Genomic DNA, 24,194 nt, shown 5'->3' with positions numbered 1-24,194 from the left:
GAAAGGAGAGCATGTTATCTGACACCTGTGTTGTCACAGGCACTAGCTAGCTGCTTGGTCTTCAGCTGGTAGGTCTCCACACACTACTGGGCCATGAAACATTTTTCCCCAGTTGTGTTTTTTTAGAAGGATAGCTGGCAATGGTTTTTAACTGACTGCCTGCTGTTACCTGATAGCCATATCAGTCAAGGCAGAGGGCCTCACCTGTGTGAATACATGGTGCTGCGGCGATGGGACATCATATATATCACTTTTCCTCTCCATTGATGATGCCCAGGTTGCTCTGGGAAGAGTGTAAAGGTGCTGGGAAGAAAACGATGAAGAAATTGAAAAGAGGTTACAGGATCTGTGAACATTTTATAAAGATCAGTAGCTATTGTCAGTCTATTTTTGAGCTGGCCCAGGAGCATGTGAGCAGCCAGTGCATGTGTTTTAGCAGAAGTGTCGCATGCTGCCAGCCACCTGCCCCAGCAGCAGTCTAGCCCCTGCATTCTGCACTTGCTGGAGGAGCTTCCAAACCAGGTCCAAGGCCAGCTGTGACTAAAGCTCACTGCAGTACTCTAGTCTTGAGATTACTAATGCATGGACTATGAAGCTGGTAAAAAGAAGAGTCCAGAAGAAGGCAACCAAAATGATCAAAGGCCTGGAAACAATGCCTTATGAGGAACGGCTTAGGGAGCTGGGTATGTTTAGCCTGGAGAAGAGAAGGTTAAGGGGTGATGTGATAGCCATGTTCAAATATATAAAAGGATGTCATACAGAGGAGGGTGAAAGGTTGTTTTCTGCTGCTCCAGAGAAGCGGACACGGGGCAATGGATTCAAACTACAAGAAAGAAGATTCCACCTAAACATTAGGAAGAACTTCCTGACAGTGAGAGCTGTTCGGCAGTGTAATTTGCTACCAAGGAGTGTGGTGGAGTCTCCTTCTTTGGAGGTCTTTAAGCAGAGGCTTGACAGCCATCTGTCAGGAATGCTTTGATGGTGTTTCCTGCTTGGCAGGGGGTTGGACTGGATGGCCCTTGTGTTCTCTTCCAACTCTATGATTCTATGAAAAAGGCACTCCTAGCCACAGAGGTGTCTGCGGAATGAGATTGTTCCTTGAACAATGATTTCCCATTTTGGCCATTTTTGTCTGGCGGATTTCTTTAATATAATATAATAAAATAAAATCACTGATTAGTAAACAATGATCTGTGCCACCAAGGTGCTTATTGGAGGGGGTAGTACATAAGGGATCCAAGATTAAAATCTAGTGAAAAGAAGTCAGGAGAGGTCCTGCTCTTTTCTCCAAACAGATGGCTGGAAAAACAGGAGAAACTTAGTGCTATAAACCCTAGAGAGGAGGACAGGCGAGGTAAGCTCAGTCCCTCTAAGATCCTCACTCAGCCGCCACGTTTACTCCTATAGAAAAATCTGACCCACTGGAATAGAACAGTAATAATGCATGTCTTTTGGGAAAGCTATTCTCTCACCCAGAGTTTTACATCAGAAACGTATCAATGTTAGCAGCCACACTGGTGAAATATTGCGAGCGTGAAGCTCTATAATTCTATTAAAATACTTCACACTAAAGTGCTATTAAAATGAGAACCAAATAAAAGAGACCGAATGGGGACAGGACGGCCCCGTTTCCTTTATGCTCTAGTTTAAAAGAGTCTGATCAGAGCGCTGCTGCATCTGCTGCCACCAGGTGAGCTCACCAGGTGAGACCACCAATGCAGGTGAAAGGCCCAGAGAGCACTCTCAAACCTGGAGCCAGCTCTGACAAGAATAGAAACAGACAAGAACATAGGAAGCTGCCTTACATTGAGTCAGATCATGAATCCATCTAGCTCAATATTGCTGGAGTCTGGCAGCAGCTTTCCAGGGTTTCAGAAAGAGGATATTTCTAGCCTTACCTGGAGATGGCAGGGATTGAACCTGGGACCTTCTGCATGGAAAGCAGATGCTGTGCCACTCCCTTGAAGGTGCTTACAAGCAAGAGCCTGGCATGTGTTTCATCAGAGAGATGTTGGAAAGTACGACCATTCCAGAGAAAAACCACTCAAACTTCTGAGTTGCTAGCGGCAAGGAAACCTGCCTTGTAAACGCTGAGCACAGTGCGTCGACCTATTCTGAAACAGTTCATACCCTCCCCACACCACCAAATTTTGTAAACAGATTGCAACACTGGAACACCAAGCGTGTCACCCCAGGAAGTTTCCAGGCGAGGTTAGAAGCTGAAGTCTTACAACACGAAAAAGATCAGAAAGGCTGTGAAACGGAAGGGAGGTCCCTTCCCAGGGCCACTGGCAACACTCCATGGGCAGGTCGCCTCTAAAAGGCAGGCAGGCAGTGCAGTGCAGGTTTTCAGCTGCCCATAAGGCTACCAAACACTTCCTAGGAAAGTATTGATCAAATCTTCAGGGGCAAAGCGAGCTCCACCCGCTGAGACGGAAATGTTGTGATAGACAGCCAAAAGGTGCAAGAGGTTGGTGGAGGAGAACCGTAAGTTACAGGGAACCGGCGAAAAACTAAATGTTTCAAACCGCATTTTTAAAAGGAAAGGCCAGCACCCACCTATCAGGAGCCAGTTTACAATATCCTGAGCAACTGGTTAGAATAGCGGGCTGTATCCAATGGTGCATTTGCACTAGTATGGAAGCATTTTTTCTTGCACAAGGCGGGACACCAGATTTTCACTTATTCTTCCCGCCATGTGCAGCCCCCTGTGCCCCCCCCATCTCCTCCAAGGATTACAGCACAGAGATCTGCAATTGTCAGGGAGGACTGGTGAGAATGGGTTGCCTTGCCCTGTTCTGATGGAAGCATTTCCACTAGTTCAGAGCTACCACTGGGTACAACCCACAGTCAGTATAGTTTCCTCTATAGCTGCATCTGGGGGTGCGGGGAGAGAATCCAATGATTAGATTCATGATTCCAAAACCAACCCAATAACTTTGAATCTTCCAGACCTGAAAAATTATCAGCAATCTTGCCTAATCTAGCATTCTTGGACATGGATATCAAGGGTGTTGTGGCAGTATGCGTGCTTCTACGTACAAACTTAAGCATGTGGAAGGGGTGGGACTGCACCCCACTGGCTCTGCCCCATTGCACCAGCCCCACGTCTCAATGTCCTTTGAATGGGACATGTGGGAAAGGAGCATCTATACAACTGGGTCATGATCACACCGAGTGCCTATCTACATGCTCCTTTCAACTCAACCTATGGGTGGCAGCAGCAGTGTGATTATACTGAATGTTGAGGCTCCTTCTTCAGTCATTTAGTACTCTCATGAAGAAGTCTATACCCTCACTGTCATGTGTGAATTGACTCCTGTTTTTTAGGGAAAGTGTTGCCGGAATAGTGGAGATTTCCACTATAGAAGCTTAAAGACTGGGTCGTACACAAGTGAGTCTTCCTCAGGCAGATTCTGTATTAAGACTCTCAAGCAGAATGGCAAAGCTTTTGGCCGGCTGCTCGGGGAACAGCTGATCACCCACCAGCTGTCTCCCTGCAATTTGGACTGCCCTGTTTCTATTCCTGCACCCAGCTGGGGCCATTCACCCTCCACGTTCTTTAAGTGTGAGTTTGTATGCACGTGTGCTGGTGTGTGTTGTGTTGAATTGCTGCGGCACATTTGTCCTTTGTAGCGACAGCTGTGATGCAGGGTACGACATAATCCCAGAGAACTTCCAGTGCTCAAGATTGTTGTTTTTCTAGCTACCTATTTCAAAGCGCAAAATATGGTCTGAAGCTCAACATAAAAAAAAACTAAGATCATGGCCACTGGTCCCATCACCTCCTGGCAAATAGAAGGGGAAGAAATGGAGGCAGTGAGAGATTTCACTTTCTTGGGCTCCATGATCACTGCAGACGGTGACAGCAGTCACAAAATTAGAAGATGCCTGCTTCTTGGGAGAAAAGCAATGGCACACCTAGACAGCATCTTAAAAAGCAAAGACATCACCTTGCCGACAAAGGTCCGTATAGTTAAAGCTATGGTTTTCCCAGTAGTAATGTACGGAAGTGAGAGCTGAACCATAAAAAAGGCTGATCGCCGAAGAATTGATGCTTTTGAATTATGGTGCTGGAGGAGACTCTTGAGAGTCCCATGGACTGCAAGAAGATCAAACCTATCAATTCTTAAAGAAATCAGCCCTGAATGCTCACTGGAAGGGCAGATCCTGAAGTTGAGGCTCCAGTACTTTGGCCACCTCATGAGAAGAGAAGACTCCCTGGAAAAGACCCTGATGCTGGGAAAGATGGAGGGCACAAGGAGAAGGGGACGACAGAGGATGAGATGGTTGGACAGTGTTCTCGAAGCTACTAACATGAGTTTGGCCAAACTGCAAGAGGCAGTGGAGGATAGCCGTGCCTGGCATGCTCTGGTCCATGGGGTCACAAAGAGTTGGACAACTGAACGACTGAACAACACATTTCAAAGAACTCATAAAGGGTTGGGTGAGATAGTTTCAGTTACTTGCTCTTTTTCAGCATTTAAAGCCGTTTAGGAAGATGAAGAACCACTAAACTCAATCAGGCTAAGTTGCATCTACTTTGCCAGTGTGTCTCCAGTTGGGGTCAGCCAAATGCCTCTGAGAAAGTTGAGGTATCAGTGGGCCAAAAGAGGCATAGCAGTGGCAAGCAACAATCCACCTTTTTCTTTCTTTCTTAACTACCAATTAGTTTCCAGGTGCAATTCAAAGTGTTGGGTTTTGACCATGAAAGCCTTATACAACTCAAGCTGCAATGCCTCAAGGACCACCTCTCCCCATATGAACCAGTCTGGACCCTGCAGTCTTCATCAGAGACCCTTTTCTGTGTGCCCTACCTGAGGGGGATGCAGAGAAGCTGCCTTTTCTCTGTAACGCTCCTCTGTAATACTCTTTCCAGGGAGATGTGTCTGGAAAGGTAGAACCTGTCTTTAGCAATACGTTGCTAGATGAGTGTTTTATGCATTTTGCATTGTTCATGGTTTTATTTGTTTGTTTTGGTTTTAAATTGCTTTTATGTGTTGCATTTCACCACCGGTCCATCTGGCTTAGTACCGTCCACACCAGAATTGGGGAACTCTTCTAGGAAACCTTCCAGGGGCCACATGCCAAAGGTGGGCAGGGCCAGAGACTACAGTGGGTGGAGCAATGCAAGTAGATTTAACAATACAACCCTCTCTGTTATCCACCCAGGAGGGCAAGAAGCATTACCAGAGTTCAAAGATACATTCTAGTCAGGCAAAAGCCAAAGGAGTGTTGCCTGTGGAAACGGGGTTTAGCTGAGGAGGTGGTGTGGTCCGGGGAGAGCCCCAAGGGCCAGACAGATGACTGAATTTGGTCCTTTGTTCACCATTGCTATTCTACCTTGGGCTTTAGGTGGGGATTTCTCTCTGTCTTATCTGGAGATGCTAGGGATTGAACTTGGAAACTTCTGCATACAAAGCAGATGCTGTGCCGCTGAGCCACGGCCCATCCCTTGCCAGAACAGAGTCCCATTAACACCTCCATATATCCCTGCCCTAGTAAATTGTACCTAAGTCCACCTAGGCCAGGAGAAGGGCCATAGCTCAGTAGTAGAACATCTGTTTTGCATGCAAATAATCCAAGCTTCAATCCCTGGTGTCTCCAGGTGGATCTGGGAGAGAACCCTCCCTAAAATCCCGAAGAGCCACTGCTGGTCAGTGCAGTTAATAGGGAGATAGATGGACCAATGGTCTGACTCAGTATAAGGGAACTTCCTGGTTTCATTCTTTGCAAGAACTCCTCTACAAGCAGCAGGCAGGAGATGGTCTACTGAAAATCAGCAAATGGTCTACAGTGGACTACACAACTACAAAACCTATATGAAAGAAAAAGAAATATGTGTGTGATATTATTATATGATGAACACGTGGGCAGCGTTTGAACTACGAGCAACAGGAGGGATTAAAGATTACAGTAGTTTTGTCAAGCTTTAAGAGATAGAAGACAGGATGCAACAGAGGGAGAGAAACAGAAACACTATGGGAAAGGGGGTGGGAAGTCAGAAAAAAGCTTTTATTATGTATTGAAATGTATGTGTGGAATTTTGGAAAACTTGATAAAAATCTTCAGAATGTGTGTGTTTAAGGGGAGGGGGAGGCAGAGAGAAGGTGGGTGAGACAAAACAAAACACCACATTATATTGTAGGTCACCATCAATGCCTGTTTGCTCCCCACTTTCCTCTTTTAGGGTTTGCTTGCCTTTTTACCTGGTCCGATGAACTTTGGGTCTTTTCACTGAGAAGTGTAGCCGCCATTGCTGGCACTTGGTAAACTTCTGGTGTCATCGGGTACGGAGCAGAGGAAGGAGGAGGAGGCATAATCCAGCCGTCCATTTTTTCGTAGACGGGTAGTGGCACAGGAGGCCTACGCCCGGAAGGAACCTGGTAGACAGTCCGTGGCATGGTTGGAGGTCCTGGGGAGCCAGGCTGGATGGAGGGAGGAGCCTGTAAAGTGGTCAGGAGCTGGAGGCGATTTGCAGGAGCCATGCCTTGCTTTCCATGAAGCGAACATTTCCACCAACCCTCGCTCCCGAGGAGATTCTGATCAAGAACCGTCAGGATGTCTCCTCGGCGGAAGGCGAGCTCATCTGGACACTCTGCTTTGTTGTCGTACAATGCTTTTGCCAAGGTGCTCTAGAAAGGAAGAGGCTAGGCTTAAGGCAATGATCAAGACTACGGGCAAGGGCTCAGATGATGAAATAATGCTCCATACGAAAGCGTGTGTTATTTTATTTATCTTATTTGCAGTCCGCCCTTCACCCTATGGTCCAAAGGTGGGAAGACATGGCACAGAAACATTATACAGGCAACGGCCGTTTTACACTTGTCCAAACAAAATAAAAAATAAATTCCTTCCAGTAGCACCTTAGAGACCAACTAAGTTTGTTCTTGCTATGAGCTTTCGTGTGCAGGCACACTTCTTCAGATACACACGAAAGCTCATACCAAGAACAAACTTAGTTGGTCTCTAAGGTGCTACTAGAAGGAATTTTTTTTTTTATTTTGTTTCGACTATGGCAGACCAACACGGCTACCTACCTGTAACTTACACTTGTCCAATATGTGTGCCACCGTGCATCGCCGCCATCCCGAAATTGGCAGGATGGGAGTGTAACAGGACGGGGCAGGGTGGGTTTATGCATGCTCTGCTAATGCACATGGGGGTCAGGAATACAACCCCGCACAAAACGGCCGTTGCCTGTACAACAAAAACAACAGTGCTATAAAAATATCACATTGATAAAATACATTGCACCAGCAACATATAGAAACGGGTGATAAATAAGCATCTAAGAATGGCTTAAAAATCGCAGCCCCCACTCCCAAGGTCTGGTTAAAGAGGAGCATCTCCAGTTGCTTATGAGAGGTTAATAATGTTTGTGCTCAACATTCCTTGGCAGGGGCTCCTGACTAGGCATTTAGCTACACAAAGTTGAATGTTATCTGTTCTGTTCTGTTTCCCCTTTGTTTTTGTTTAAACCAATTCATGAACCAGGAACTTACACATCAACCACTAATAATAGGCCACATGTTGTAGATATTACTGCAAATTTATTGCGCTATTTTTGACATGAGGAGACTTGGTCTATTTATTTGTATCATTTATAATTCCTATGATCCTTATTTGTAAAAACCCAAGAAAAAGTTACTTTAAAAAACAACAACACCATGCCTTAGTGGGGATGTCATTCCAGAGGCAGGGAGCCACCACAAAGAAGACCCACCTGCACATTCCCTGCACACAGAAAATTAGATGTCAGGGATAAGAGTTCTAGCTAAATGTTTTATCTTTCATGCCAGTTTTATCTGTCATGCCAATTGTAGTTCCCAGCCGTGTGAAAATGTGCTGGCCAAATCTGGAAAGACCCTCCAATTCCCTATCCCGGACCTAACTTTTCAATCTAGCTTTGCAACAAGTGCTCTTAAAGCATATCACGTTTTCACAATTGAACCTACAACGTGCCCAAGAAGAGGACGAGCAACTGGGACTTCCTAAATCTCACCACACCTACTATCTGCAAACAAGACTGTAGTAAGAGCTCTTTTGCCGCAGAACCCTTTGGCCGCTTGTGCAAGCGATAAACCATGGGATGCAGTGTAATGCGATGCCTCAGTCGGTTCCTCCACCCCTCAGTTTCTTCATTCTCCCTCACCCCTGGGAACGTCTGCGCAGACAGTATCAACTCAAAACCACTGATGACATGACAGCAGGAGAAGCACTGGATTTTGGTAGGATGCCTTTCCTAGCTACTGCCAACTACGGCACTGATATTATAGGGGTTTTGTGTGGATCAGGCACCCAGGAAAGAGAAACAAGCTGTTGGAAACAAGATAAAGGGGATGCACCACATGCAGGATGCAAGAGCTGAGTAACAGCATGCATAGTTGGGCAACTGCTATCAAGGAGCGCTAACTTCCAGATGTAGCCTTTTGTGCAATGCAGAAAGTGCTGAAATAAGCCAAAGTACAAACAGTTCCACACTATCTGAACAAAACAGGTATGTCTTACCAGGAGACAGGAATTCTCACTCCATTGGGCAGGGGCTGGAAGACAGGTTTCAGCCTGAAGGCCCTTGTATGGGGCTTCCATACATTCCCTTTTATGGAACTTTCTGGGAGCTACATATCAGCTGTTGCTTGGGCCAGACACAGAAGTAGGTGGAGCAATGGACACAACTCTTACCTTTGGACAGTAGGCTACATCAAACCCTCCAAGTGTCCCTATTTTCCAGGGACATCCCTGATTTAGAGAAGCCGCCCCGGCTTCTAATTTGATCCTGGAACGGCCCACTTTTCCTTAGGACACCCCTATTTTCATTTGAAGAGGTTGGAAGGTATGGAGTTATCTGACCCCCCGAACCGTCGGAAGGCAACCCTATTATGTTTTTAATATATGTTGGAAGCTGCCCAGAGTGACTGGGGCAACCCAGTAAGATGTGTGGGGGTATAAATAGTGAAATTATCATGATGGAATGGGATGTCCCCATTTTCATCGGAGGAATGTTGGAGGGTATGCTACATTCAAGCCATGCAAAAGCCAGAGGTTTAATCACACACACTCATCCTTCCTCCGCCACATTCCAGCCAGGCAAAAGCCCTTATGGAGAGGGTGTGGAGCAGGGATGGTGGCGAATGTAGCCTGCAGAGAGGGGGTTTGGGGAGAGTGCCAAGGGACAGACAGAAGACCTGGAGGGGTCATGTGAGGTTCTCTCCCTCTGACATAGTGCTACGGACACTTATTTGGGACGGAAGGCAGTGTAAGGCAGTGAGTGCTAACAATTTCCTGCGCTGTCTGTTTCTAAGGCGAATGTTTGCCCCACAATGTCACTTCTCTACTCCTCCTGTGTTTCAAAGAGGAAGGAAGCACCTGTCAACCGCCACCTGCAGGTGAAAGCTAGCATTTCACAAGACCACAATATCCTTCATGTTTGACAGATAAATCTTCTGCAAAATCATTCACCCCATAGCCATTATCCCACTCCTTTTATTCATCTATCAGCTTTATTCCCCCTTCAAACTGATCTGGTTGTGCATATGGCAGGTCGTATCACCAAATGTGATTGCCCCGTTGTAAATCCTGCTTCACTCTGGCCTAGGAATGATAAAGTTGCCAGGGTCAGATTTTCTTACTTTCTCATTTCCCCCCGGTCTTAAATTCACGAACATTTACCAGCATTTTACTACAAGTTTATCCTAATTAATGTGCTTGCCATTTCCCTTAATATAATGAATTTCACTAACACATGCACAATGTGCACTTAAAAAAAAGGTTTTATAAAAATGCTTTTCTTGGGTAGCAATACAACATGCATATTCTCTGTTTTCAAGTCACAGAATCATTCAAACAAATTGATGTTTTCGGTTGGAAAACTTCAAAATTTCAAAGGAAAGCTGTGTTTCAGTCTGTGAATTGTTTTGGGAAGTGGGAATTAGGTAGGTTTGCAGTAATGGAGGCAGGACCAAATTTCTCCCCTATCCCTACAGTTTTCTCTAATCCAAAGAGTAAACTGCATGACTGCAGTGAAACCAGAACAGAACGTGAGAACAGGAATGAAGATATCCATGTGCAGAAAGTAAGAATCCCACTGTGAGAAGAGGGAAACGAAAAGGTGAAGAGGACAGCCCAAGGTGAAGCATTTACTGGCCTGAACATCTTCCCTGTGCCACACCACCAAAACAAAAGAGTGTTTAGTGGCCCAAAATCTCAGCTGAGCCAGGTGATCTGAGGAACCAATAGCAGCCTGGCTGGCTCTAGGTAGCTGTTGTTCTAGACTTGGCTCTTTGCTCAGAACAATTTGTCTGATTGAGTAGCCACACACACTGGGTTCCCTTGCGTTGATCTGGAACCTACCCATCGGCCTATATGGTGTCTTGGCTCTATTCAGTCCCAACCTGCCCCTTCCAGAACCTCGTCCCCACCCCATCCTCAAGCAACATCCACCAAGAACTTCTGGATTTGGGAGCCCTACTCTACCTGTGCTAGAACTAGATCCCAGCGATGAAACATCTCTGGTTTAGGCCAAAGTCTGACACTTATTTACCAGAGTAGACATTACGGGGCAGTCATCCACACCCACAGTACTTTGACACGCTCTGCTGCTTTAAGCCTGTCTCATGATGCTACGATAGAGTGGGGCTGGGAGGAAGTTGGTTAATGCAACAGGGGACAGCAAAGTCCCGGGGGAGGCAGGTTTCACTTCACTCCCCCACATGATCCTATTCATGTAAACAGCAGAACTGGCCACCTCTATTTTATGTGCTTACAGGACAGATGCATGTATAAAATACATGTGACTGCGCCATCACGTCTAGTTTATTCCTGAGGTCTTCGGAGAGCTTGATGCTTTCCTCTCAGATTACAAAGTTACCCAGGAGTCATACAAAGTGGGGGGAACCGCTGAAGGCCTCACCCCTTTTGTTCATACCCTGTGACTGCTGTGTTGAGTATCAGTAGTTAATGTGATGCCATCTGGATGTTCTAGGACTACAACTCCCATCATCCATGGCCACTCGTCACGCTGGCTGGGTTGATGGGTCCAACAACATATGGAGGTACAACATTGGCTATCCCTGGTGTAGAAGATACTGGAGGTGCATAGGTGCCAGCTCCCTGGGGCCTTGGGTGCCCGAGCACCCACCAAATTCTGTAACGAAGAGGCCGGGCACCCACAAATTTCGGTGCCAGGGCCATGCACGCTGCATGGCACCCACAGCCCGAGGCACCCAGTCACAGGGCCAAGCAACTGGCATCTCTTGGACATTGCTTGTGATGCGATCGGTGACAAGCAACACAAATCGTCTCACCGGATGGGATTCACCTAACAAGCTCCACCAGCGTGAGCCCTGTGCAAGGACTTCTACTTCTGCAATGGGGCTTCTACCCCACTTCTTCATGCCCCCTGAAACTGGTTTGTTGGGTGGTCAGGAGAAACCCCAAAACAGTATGCAGCAGGAGGAGAGGGGGATTGTTCCACATGGAAAACTGCAATACTTGCACAGACGGAACGTTCATCATCATCATCACCTGTTAAATTTGTTAGTTGCTTTATCTGGCCCAGGCAACCCAAAGCAATTTACAACCAACCATAGTGTGATGCTGAATACCACCCGCCATTTCTCTTTGTACTCAGTATGATAGCAGGATTAGCCCTGCTGCAACCTGGACAGGAATGCAATATATTGTGCCTATTAAACTAATGTTAAACTGGGCGATATTTTCTTTTTGGCATAGAACAAATTAATCAGGTTCCCAAGGCTCAGAGAAGTCAACAGGCCAGGCACTGTTGTAGCTCCTCAGCGTTCCTGTGACAGTAACGCACATCAAGCAATCAGTGCTACTAAGGAAGGCGAACACTGGACATATGTAAACACAAGGCAGCAGCAAAGTGCAGGTTTATTGCACAACAACTGCTGAGCAAGAGCAGTCTATCTGAGCGATCATGACTTACAGTTGTCCACAACTACTCTTAACCCCTCCCCAGCATTGTTTCCTGGAGAGGTGGGATCTGGGAACACACTCTGGATGTCGAAAAGATCAGATGTAGCCCTGTTTTGAGGGCCAGCGTTGCTCCTGGAGCCAGGGCATGGTATGGGCTGAGGTGGCAGCGTGACAAATTCCAGAGCTTCCACAGCAAAACAGGAGGTAAACCGCAGGCACTCCTCACTGTGCCAATTTCACCCAGGGGTGCGAAGAATTTGTCACCCGAATGGCAAGTCCCAGGCACAGAGGCACAGTGCACAAGGAACACAAGGCTCGTATTTTTATCCACAACATTTGCTGAAAAGAAACAGCTGCTCTGGAGCATCAGGGGGAAGACATGCGTTTGCCAGCTCAGAGGATGAAAGCAACCTGTTGTTGATAACATTGGTTTCATTCGCAGTGATGGCCTGGGAACAATGGATGTCTTTTAATGCCTGGCTTGGCAGCACTGTGCTTTGCCGACTGCCCAGACAGCTGTCATAGACAGGCGGGAGCAGTCCTGCTTACCTTGCGTAGCAAAGGGCTTCAAACCAACCCGTTTCTAATTTCAGTTATTACACCCCCAACATTCTGTTCTATTTTGGCAATTAAAAAGGAATTCTTGATCTAGCCAAGTGCCACATCGGGCGTCTCTCCAGACAAAGCCTATGTACATTCATATCCCACCCATGGGAATTTAACTCAGCGTCAAAAAAATGTGTGATGCAACAGGGGAAGTTGTGCAATGACGGACACTAGGCTAGATGGCTTTGTAAAATGATTAGACAAGTTCATGGGTTTGGGAAGTTCATAGAGAGCATGAACTCCCCACTCTCATCATACTAGAACTCAGGGCCATTCAATGAATCTGTACCATGCTAGACCGGTGGCTGGCAGCTGAGGAGGAGCACCAGCGGGAAGGAAGGAAGGAAGCGGCAAAGGAGGGAGAGGAGGTCACTCCTTCCCCCTTCTCCCTGTTGTCGCTCGAGTGCCTGATCGACTGCACCCAGGGCCATCTTAAGCATATCCGGTGCTGTGGTGCAAAGCTCCCTCCAGAACCCCCCCCCCCCGGTTTCCCAGAGTTGTGCACTTTTTATAGGGAGGACGGTGCTGCCAGCAGGGCTGGAGGAGGCGGGCAGTGGCTGGAGGGCAGCTTCTCCGGCGGGGAAGAGGCGGAGGCTGGCTGCGGTGCCTCCCGACTCAGCTGGCTGCTTCGTGCCGTGGTGGCCATGGCAGACAGAGGCTCCGGGCGCAGTTTTGCTTCTACACGGCATGGCGGAGGCGGGCGAGCTGATGCCTCTGCCTCTTCCCTGGCGCCCTCCAGAACTTGGGGCCCCAATGCCCCACGCCAATAGCCTCTATGGATAAGACACCGCTGACTGCACCAACAGCAACTTAGCCTCCATTTTGGGCTGGCCACCTCCCTCCCTCTCATGCCTGATGGTGCATGATGGTGTCAAGGAAGGGAGGGGATGCTGCAGCACTTGGGAAGGATAATACAGCAGTGGCAAGGACAGTGACAGGAACCAAGGGCAGGCGGGTAATGCCAACCAATCTAATGAACTGGACCCATCCTCTGCCCTGCCCATGCAAACTCACTCTCTCACTTTCCACTACACCTACCTTCCAGGACCGGTGCTAGGGTTTCTGGCGCTCCCCGCCAAATCCTGCTTTAGTGGGAAGTGGGGTGGTGGAGAGGCAAACAGTAGATTCTCTGCTGTAGCGGAGAAGCTGCTGCTCGCCCGCCCCCGCCCCCCCCCCCCGCCAAAGCCTGGCCAGCGTCCCCTCCATTTTGGTGCCCTAGGCAATTGCCTAGTTCGCCTTAATGGACGCACCGGCCCTGCTACCTTCTGCCTGTGCAGTTTTGAGGAGGAGCTCTAATATGGGGAAAAAGGAGTCCAAATGGGTCGAAGGACACTTTAGTCCAAAAAAGGGGACAATCCCATTTTTCTTAGGATGGGTGGCAACCCTGCCTGCAGCCTGCTTCTAGCTCTCTCTCACAAAACTTTGTCCTTCTAAGTACCAAGAGCCAGGGAGCTTCCCTCTGGCCCAGAGCAGCTTCCTTTGCTTCCATAGCGACACATACTTAGGGGGCCATTACCAAGAAGCTGGTCTGGGACTTCCAACAATTGAATCCTTACTGGATCCAGAAATTAGGAGGCTCTCAGGTATAACCCCCCCCCCACACACACACACAGACAACTCACAACAATAGGTTGGGTTAGGGCAAAGCCTGGTGTTTTACTATTTTCTTTTCACCTGTACAGTATTACTACAGAACAGGGGTGGGTAGCCAGTGATTCTCCATATGGTCCATACATCTTTGGCCATGTTGGCTGGGCCTGAGGATAGGCAAAGAGGCAGCAGAATATCAGTTGCCCTGTCATTTCAAGGCTTGGAGGGAGGGCTGCAGAAGCTTTTCTTGCAGCTCCTGAGCACATTTAGAAGAAGCAAGCAAAAATAAGGCTAGCAAAGGGAGTTTTCTTCTGCTTAACAAAGCATTGAGTCACCCATCCAAGTCCAAAGAGGAAGTGCATGATGAAATTATTTAAAAACAAATAAATTGCCCTAAATCAGCATAGTTCCAAGACAGCATGCAAATAGCTCAAGAAAAAGAGAGAGAGTAAAGAACAGAATTTAGCCCGCTATTCAGACTTGAAGCCTGCAATGCAAGATTTGTAGATTATTTCAAATCAATAAAGCATAGGCTGACCACTTACCTATCACCCCAAAAAAGAGGAAATGCATCACCAAAAGAGAAAAGGGGATAAATAATTTGCTTTAATTCTGGGTACCAAGTTCAGCATCAATGAATCTTAGTGAGACATTCTGAATACCTCTAACAAGCTCATCCTAAGAGAACACAAATGACCCAAACCGGTTAAGGATATGAGAACTATCTCATTGTACCAGGTTCAAAGAGTAACACTGGTGTGTCATTTTAGGGGGTGAAATTTAATCTTAAAAAGATGCTTTTGGGAGTGACGAATTCAAATCTGCTATTATTTTTGTGACTGGAAAACATTTAGCTTGCTAAGTCTATGTGTGATGAAGAAGCACACATACTGCTTTTGGAAAACCAAAGAATTTTAATTTTACCTTCTGAAAATGTCAGTTAATTATTATTAAATAATAATAATATAATAATTATTATTAAAATTATTAATAATAATGTTTTAATGTGCTGTAAACAGCACTGAGATGTTTTTCTTAAAAATATAAAGTGGTATAGAAATGAAATGAAATGAACAATCAATCAATCAATCAATCAATCAAGGGTCCAGAAGCCCATCATAAAAGCTAGAAGGAGGATCATGGTATGCTTAGCGAATGCCTTAATGTGAGGCAAGCTGAAAATACAATCAATAGGCATCAACCTTCTGTTTCAGGGATACTCCCCCCAAAAATGCTGCCGCAAGGTAAGTGAACAAGATAACATCACCCCAAACCCCCTGCATTCCCAAATACAGAAGCCAACCAGAATGGCAGTTGAATCTTACATTGACCCTGATGATGGAAAAACATTCTCCCCATATCTAAGGGCAGCAAAACAGCTTGAGAAGATACAGGGCAGCCTATGTGGAACACAAGGCTCTGTCCTCCAACCTGATGCCATGCCTTCCCATCCTGCAGCACCTGACTCTTGAAGCAACAGCCTCACTCTACCCAATGGCAGGACCAGGCCTGCATAATAAACTACTGATGCAATAACTATATAACGTTCATTCAACACTTGCATGGGATCAGTCTTTCAGTGTAGCAGCACCTACACGCTGGAACTCCCTGCTCATTGATAATCGGCAGGCACCATTGCTGTATTGTTTTTGGCACATCCTAAAAAAAAATGCTTACAAAAGCCCACCCAGAAAGGTAATTTAGACATGTGATATTATCTGCTGATTATACTTTGAAAATCAACTTATTTTTATTGTTTGGATTCATCAGTATTTTTAGTGAATATTTTATAAAGTTCTATGCAAACTGCTTAGAGGTTTTTGGTGATTTGGCGGTATCAAAATCCTGTTGACTCTTGAGTCCCATGGACTGCAAGAAGAACAAACCTATCCGTTCTTAAGGAAATCAGCCCTGAGTGCTCACTGGAAGGACAGAGCCTGAAGCTGAGGCTCCAGTACTTTGGCCACCTCATGAGAAGGGAAGACTCCCTGGAAAAGACCCTGATGTTGGGAAAGATGGAGGGCACAAGGAGAAGGGGATGACAGAGGATGAGGTGGCTGGAAAGTGTTCTTGAAGCTACTAACATGAGTTTGACCAAACTGCGGGAGGCAGTGGAAGACAGGTGTGCCTGGCGTGCTCTGGTCCATGGGGTCACGAAGAGTCAGACACGACTAAACACAAATCCTGTTGAATGAATGAATAAGAAAATGGTTGTGTATAGACACTCTTGAAAAAGACTTACCGGTACTTCAGTGTCCCTTCAAAATCTATTTGAGTCTATCTGAGCATTCTGCATTTCCCCTTAGAGTCACACTTCCCATCTGCTTTGAGAAGGTACTATCTTGTGAAAACACAACTTCCTCCTCGTTGCTTGAGGGTTCTGTATATTTTTAGTACCCGCTACTAGCAAGGCAAAAAATTTACCCGTCTTGTCAATTCGTCAACTTTGCTTGCAGGGCAAAGGAGAAGAGGATTTGAGAACCAAATGCAATGCAGCATTGAAACCCCACTTCAGGCGTCCCTTTGGGGGCCCAGGAGCACATTTGGAAATCATTAAGAAATGGTTGTAGGCACCACAGAATGACCCTTTCACAGAAGGAAAACTGGCAGCACTCAGGACTCTGAAAAACAGGCAGAGCACTTTACCATATATGCTTAAAGCAGTACCATACCACTTCAAACAGATAGGCTCCCCAAAAGAATCCTGGGAACTGTAGTTTGTTAAGGGTGCTGAGAGCTGTTAGGAGATCCCTTCCAGAGCTACAATTCCCAGCTCAGGCCCATGTATTCTGTTTGTCTTAATTCAACTTCATCTAAGGACATTACTCAGTGAGTCGAATACTGCTTTTTAAGTTCTCTTTAATGTTTGTCTTTTCTTTCTCTTAGTTTAGAACTGTGCTATTATTATTTAAGAGTATTCTATCATTTTTCTTTCTTTTTTCAGTACCTGCACATTTAACCTCATATCAAAAAGTTTTAACAGGTAAGTGTCTCCCCCCCCCCGCCCTTCTTTAGAGCTCTTGCCTGCAATGGCATCTTTACAGGATCATTTTCCTGTGAGTAAGAAGTTGCTGAAGTCCTGTGGCGTTTTTTGTAATGCTCATTTATTACCAAATATACAGGTCGAGCAGGTAAAAAACAAGGAGGCAAAACACAGGTAAACCTGGGGGCCACTTAAAAAAGGTAAAGGGACCCCTGACCATTAGGTCCAGTCGTGTCCGACTCTGGGGTTGCGGTGCTCATCTCGCATTACTGGCCGAGGGAGCTGGCGTACAGCTTCTGGGTCATGTGGCTAGCATGAGTAAGTTGCTTCTAGCAAACCAGAGCAGTGCACGGAAACGCCGTTTACCTTCCCGCTGGAGCGGTACCTATTTATCCACTTGACTTTGACGTGCTTTCAAACTGCTAGGTGGGCAGGAGCTGGGACCGAGCAACGGGAGCTCACCCCATTGCGGGGATTCAAACCTCCAACCTTCTGATCAGCAAGCCCTAGGCTCTACGGTTTAACCCACAGCGCCACATTACCAAATAAGAGAAAATGAGAGGACACATAGTTGCATATTTGCTCCCTGTTTCCCCACCAGGTGGACTTTGATAATCTTTCATAATATAGTGCCCTGTGTGAGGCCAAATGGATCTTCTCAATTATGGATCTTCTCAGTTTCACACCTGCTTGGCTTGGTGTCCTGTGTAGGGGAACCGCCCACACTGCCCTAAATCCGGCACTGTCCCCCCTCTTCAGATCAAACCTGAATTTCAGCTCTAGACACAGAGGTTTGACCCCCTGAGCTAGCCTTTCCACCTCAAAGGCTGCTGGAAAGATGGCCCCAGCACCAAGCATTGCTTGGCATATTCAGAGAGTGCTCCTTGGCCACGGTTATCCACGGGACTGTTTGAGGTCTTGTTGTGCAGACCATGGCAACCGCACTTGCAGGCAAAGGAAATGAATGCATTTCATACCCAGCGAGAGGAAGACCTGCCCTTTCAGCTCTGCCTCTGCTCCGGTGCATCTTCCACTTTGTCATGTTATTTTTCCCCGCCTCTCATTTCCCTTTTCAACCTGGTTCAGCGGCAGTGACTCACGCAGCATGCTGACAGCTCAGGAGGAACGAAAGAATGAGAAATCGGGCTCTTGCTGTGCAAACCCAGCCACATCAACATTAGAAGCATGTTCACGCCACTTTAACAGTCATGGGATCCTGGGAACTGAAGTTTGTTAAAGGTGCCAAGAACTGTTTGGAGACCCTTAAGATTAAAGCTGCAGCCCCCAGATTCTTTTGGGGGAAGCCACGGCTCTTCAAGTTTTATAAGGTTGTTTTAAATGCTTGATGTGGATGTGACCTGTATTGCCGTTTTGGCTGCAGTATGGCAAGTGCTGTTAAAATACCTGCTTGGTTTTAAAAACCTTAGATCAGGGGTGGGGAAGCCATACCTCTTTTGGATGTTCTTGGACTCCAACTCCCAACAGCCCCAGCCAGCATGGTCAGTGGTGAGGGATGATGGGAGCTAAAGTCCTGCAGCACCTGGAAGGCCATGGGTCCCCCTAACCCTGCCATCTGCCATGGACAATACTCAGGGGCAGAGGGAGCAAATCTGCCGCCCAGGGCGGCAAACTTGACAGGCACCCCTCTCCGCGCGCGTGTCGTGACATCACGACACGTGCACAGCCTCCTGGGTGGACTGCGCATGTGTGGACATGAGCAGTCCACCCAAGATGACGGGCGCGATCGGCCGGCACCGCTTCTGACCGGCACTGGGCCGCGCCGCGCTGCATTTTAAGGTAGCAGCGGGCGAACAGCAGCACTGCATTTTAAGGCTGCAGCGGTCGAAAGGGGTGCTGGCCAATCGTGCCCGCCATCTTGGGTGGACTGCGCATGTCCACCCAAGATGGCAGGCGCGATCGCCGGCAACCCTTCTGTGCGGTGCGGCAACCTTTAAGGCTGCAGCGAGTGAACAGCAGCACAGATGCTGTGCTGCTGTTCGCGTGCTGCAGCCTTTTAAAAGTTGCCACGCTCGATCGCAGGGGTGGGGTCTGCCCCCAGAGTGTCACCCTCCCCAGGGTGGTACCAGGGCGGACCGCCCCCCGCCCCGCCCCTGACAATACTATCTGCTGCTCTGTTTTGTTGAAGCAAGGGAGTCAGGACTGCAGTATAGTGGTCATTTACATATCCACAGAAAGACAGTGCTGGAGAGTAATTGGTGAGTGTTGAACTTCTTTCAGCCTTTTCAAAGCTTTAGCAGTTCCTGTGCCAACCAGCAAAATGAGCCTCAAATATATTCCTACTACAGGGGTGGATATCATAACCACATATTCAAGATCTGGCCCTTCCTGTCCTCTGAACCTCCTAGCAGATTTTGTTTTTCATGTAAGAGCCCAACCATCCCTATGGCCACTGAGATATATCCCTGGCACAGTGGGAGAAGTGACAGCTCCATGTTGAAATCAGCAAGAACTTTATTCCGAACCGGAAACTGACTTTGAAAGGAGGTTATCTGCTAGAATATCAACTTGGCCAGCAATGTGTTTTTAAAGAGTTATTTAAATTTCTAATGTGCCTTAACAAGAGGTATGTTGTTGTTGTTGTTGTAATCCATCTGCCTCAAGAGACAATGGAATGCATCTCCGGAGGTGAAGTCAAACTGCTGGAGTATCACAACGCCTGCTGTGGCTGCAGAAGCTGGTAACTCATAACAAATATAGGCTCAATATTCAAGCAGGCAGATGTGATTCAATGATGGAAAATGATCTCGGGTGCCACTATTGTCTGTAGTTGCTGATGAACACTGGTGACAGCTTCAAGAGTGGAGCTGCACCAAAATTCCACATGTATTTTGCCATTTGGCCGATTGATTACATTTAAATCCAGTGTTTTTAAATGTATTTATCATTTTTTGTTGGGGATGTCCGATACTTAGCAACACTTGGCCCAAAGACTCTTGACATCCTCTAAATCAGGCATAGGCAAACTCCGGCCCTCCAGATGTTTGAGACTACAATTCCCATCATCCCTAGCTAACAGTGGTTAGGGATGATGGGAATTGTAGTCCCAAACATCTGGAGGGCCGGAGTTTGCCTATGCGTCCTTTGAATCAATGATTCTAAATTCCCAGATTCAAGCAATCTCATTCCTTCTAACATAAACAATTAATTTTTTTGCCTCTGTGGAACATTTCCAGATTCTGCCTTTTATTTGCTATGGATTGATGGGAGCATTTTCTACCTGCTGATAAAGTCTGAAGAGTTCTTGTTGTTTTCCTGGAATCCAATAACTGGCTCCATCTCAATCAATTGTTGCAAGCTGAGTAGTTTATTTTATTCTTTCCCTGCCTTAATTCCTACTAAACTGTTCCTTTGCCTGCCTGCCTTCAGGCCATGCAAGAATTTGCCTTGTACCAGGTAAAACAGGTCCTTCCCTGTGTCATTTCCTAATCCAAACCTACCTGGAGCTTCCCACATTTCAAACATATACATAGATCACCTGTATGACCAGTTAAATTTATCAGAGCAAGCCTGGAGCCATGGAGAGAGGCTGCCAATCAAAATAGACACTATTGGACTGGATGGATCAATGATTCAGAAAAATTCAGCACCATACAGGTAGAGGAAGGCAAGCTGAGAAAGGCAGTATAGGGCTGATTTACACATGCATGTACATATATGCATGTGCATCAATTGGCATCTTATCATTAAATGAGTTATCACTTGATGTTGCACATGAGTTCTCTGTGGGAAAGCAGTGTACTTGAAGCAGTTGAGAAAGGGCTGTAGCTCAGTGGTAGAGCATCTCCCCAACCCCTGACATCTCCAGGTAGGGCTGGGAGAGAGCCCTATCTCAAATACTGGAATGTCATTGCCAATCAGCATAGACAGCAGTGAGCTAGATGGACTAATAGCTTGACTCGGTACATTTCCCCATGCTCCACTCTCACACCTTCAGAGCATCACTTGAGCTCTATTCAGGCATTCCACTTAAGGGTTAAATCAACACATGATGGGGTAGAGGGACTGTGCCCAGCAGGCCAAGCCCCATGTTCCACCCCAGTCACCCCTCCCTCTGGCCCAAAAGCTTTATAAACCTACAACTCCCACAAAAATGGGCTACAAGCAACCAGGTTTGTCATCCACCTGGTTCCTGCCAATTCGTGCTCAACCATAATACTGTAATCTCTGCTCCTGTCCTCAGGACAATGGCACTGTGATGAATACCCACACACCTGTACAGCTAGGGTGGCAAATATTTTCATCCTTGGTGGGCGAGATCCTGCACCCCCAACGAGCCACTCTGATGAGTAGGTGGGTTCGACCACCTGTCAACATTGGTTGATCCATATTTCCTTTGCAGTGTGATTTGAATTCAAGCAAGATCCCTGCCAATTAATTCTCCAATACAACTCCAATCAGCTACACTCCATAGTGTGACAACATGCTCACAATTGACTTGGAGCAGTTAGCTCCTGCTCCCAAAGACCTTTCCTCTACCAAAGATGAAATGAATTGCACTGCCACCCGGAATCCTTGGGAAGAAGCATTTGGGGATTCCACCAGGACTGCAACAAGAAGATTGTCTCACCTCTTATATATCCCATTGATCACTTGTGCTCTAGAGCCTCCTGCAGACACCATGTTATCAGGAGTTTCATTCTGTAGGAATTGTCCTTTAGTGTTATGGCATCTGCCCTCTGGAATTCCTTCCTGTTAAATATTAGACATTTCTGTTGCCTTTTCTGTACCTACTGAAGACCTTCCCACTTTCAACAAGCCTTTTAAACTGAGATCTTTCCCAGTCTGCATCTGTATTGGAATTGTATTGGACTATTGATGTTTTCACTGTTGTTGTTTGCCACCCTGGGCTCCACCCTGGGAGGATGGGCAGGATAATTTTTTTTACAAATAATAGTAAGGATAAAGATAACTGAGGTCATCTTCAGAGGCCCTTCCCTGAGTACCTCTGCCTTATAAGTGATCAAAAGAGGGTCTTTTTATTCATCTCCCATCTATTGAAACAATCAACCCTGAGAAACTTGCCTCGAACCAAGTGAAGACATTGCATTCTAACATGCCTTTTAATGTGTTATTTAAATTTATTTTGCTACTCATATGTTTTCCTCAGAGCTATGTTTTATCTATTATTTGAATACTGTATGCTCGTTTGCTGTCAAAAATATGTATTAATATCTCTCAGGTGTCCTGGGAGTAGAATTGCTGAAGGACATGGTATACCGGTAATCTTTTAAAACAATTTCTACTCCACTATCAACCTGAATTTAGACAAATCTATGTAGCAGGTTGCGGGTGGTGCTATGGGTTAAACCACAGAGCTTAGGGCTTGCTGATCAGAAGGTCGGTGGTTCGAATCCCTGTGACAGGGTGAGCTCCCGTTGCTCAGTCCCAGCTCCTGCCAACCTAGCAGTTCAAAACCATGTCAAAGTGCAAGTAGATAAATAGGTACCGCTCCAGTGGGAAGGTAAATGGTGTTTCTAGTAAATTCACCATCTAAAGCAGTGATTGTGCTGAAATAGCGCAAAATCTCACACACTCCACAAAATCTAGTATGGTTTGGGTGAGATAATGCCTGAAATTGGTGTGATCTTGCCTGAAATTGGCCCTGATGCCAGCACCACTTCTCTGTCAGCGGTGGAGGTAGCATGAAGCTGTGCCAGCCTCCACTGGGTTCTACAGTTATGAGAGAGGGTAGAACCCCCAGTATCTCCAGGTAGAGTTGTGAGAGAACTCTGTCTGAAAGGCTAGACAACCACTGCCAATCAGTGAAGACAATACTAAGCTCAATACTAATACTAGGCTCAATACAAGGCAGCTTCCTGTACTCATTCTTTGCAACAACTAATCAATAAACTGCAAGCAGTAGTTGGTCCACCCAGCAAATGGTCTATGTGAAAGAAAGACCATATTGGAGCCACTTTGGACAGATTCAGGACCACAGTTCACTGGTAGAGCATCTGCCTTGAATTCAGAAGTTCTAGCCTTAGTGTCTCCAGGTAAAGTTGGGGAAAGCTGCTCCCAGAAATCCTGGAGAGCTGCTACAGAGTCAGACGATACGGTGCTGAGCTAGATGGACCAGTGGTCTGAAGATGCTGTACCAGGCAGCAGCTTCCTATCTTCCTCCCAAGCAGTTACAAGTAGTCTTTCTCAAAATAAGGGGTGGCTGGGTTAGGCATTTCTGATTGCCACAGATGTTCAGAAATACCTTTCAACTCATCTAAAAGATTATCAAAGTAAAACGGAGAAACTGAACACCCACCATCACTACAGCGTATCATTTCTACAAGAGGGCAAGAGCATTCAAAGAGCAGTTGTCTCCCCAAAACAACCACACACAAACCTCCTCTCCGTTCTTGCATATATATCAGCTTTTCGTCTTTTCAGAAACCAAAGCTGCAATCCTAAGAACTCTTACTAGAGAGGAAGCCCCACTGAGCTCTGTGGAACTTACATCTGAGTAAGCACGTTCGTTTATGGACCGAATCGTAGGGGAAGGGTGAGGGCAGAGAGATGCGTGACTTTAAAGTATCGGCATTCACCAATGACATGTAAAACAATGGCAGCATCTACAGAGGAGATGCCCCAAAAGTGTAGATGCACCATATAAAACCATTTCATTTTAAAAATGAAACAAATCTTCAAATAAATGCCGCTTAGAAACAACAATGCCCCATCCCCATGAAAACAGAACGGAGCTCAAGGAAACGTTCTCTATACTCACGTTGAATTTCATTTTGCCGTTTTCAGCGGGGAGTCTCTATTTGTCCATCATCCAAACCGCACCCCCCAGATAAGACTCTCTTATTCCTCTCTCTCTTTTTTTCTGTTGTCAAAAACAACAGTCAAATCAAGCTGGTCTGCAGCATGGCAAGGTTTCGTTGCAGACCTTTTGTGCAGCCTCCTTGCATGGGGAAGGAGCTTTCGAGTGAAGCGAGCAGCCCTCGGGGATGAAAGGCAAGGAGCTTAATCGCGCAGCAAATTCCCTTCCAGCGCAGCAATTGGCTTGTAGTTATCTCCATGCAAATGAGGACATCCCATCTCCGCCACCCCTGAGGAT

The 24,194-nt window shown here is 46.6% G+C and overlaps 1 protein-coding gene across 2 annotated transcripts in view; it reads right to left on the bottom strand.

Annotated features, from left to right (window-relative positions):
• Nucleotides 1-24,194, bottom strand: part of CASS4 (Cas scaffold protein family member 4) — a 31,410-nt gene extending 7,216 nt beyond the window's left edge. Inside the window, exons 1-3 of one of the 2 annotated variants that reach the window (XM_033153587.1) lie at nt 23,859-24,194; nt 6,210-6,635; nt 205-303 (exon numbers count right to left, since the gene is read on the bottom strand). In XM_033153587.1, coding sequence (XP_033009478.1) covers nt 205-303; nt 6,210-6,635; nt 23,859-23,870 — 537 coding nt within the window. In that variant the 5' untranslated portion in view covers nt 23,871-24,194. The remainder of the gene's footprint in view (nt 1-204; nt 304-6,209; nt 6,636-23,858) is intronic. The other variant, XM_033153585.1, reaches the window with a different exon arrangement.

The sequence above is a fragment of the Lacerta agilis genome, chromosome 6, assembly GCF_009819535.1.
Source record: "Lacerta agilis isolate rLacAgi1 chromosome 6, rLacAgi1.pri, whole genome shotgun sequence".
NCBI classification, from domain to species: Eukaryota; Metazoa; Chordata; class Lepidosauria; order Squamata; family Lacertidae; genus Lacerta; species Lacerta agilis.
The sequence above is the reverse complement of the archived record's forward strand: the minus strand, read 5'-3'. Positions and strand labels throughout refer to the sequence as shown.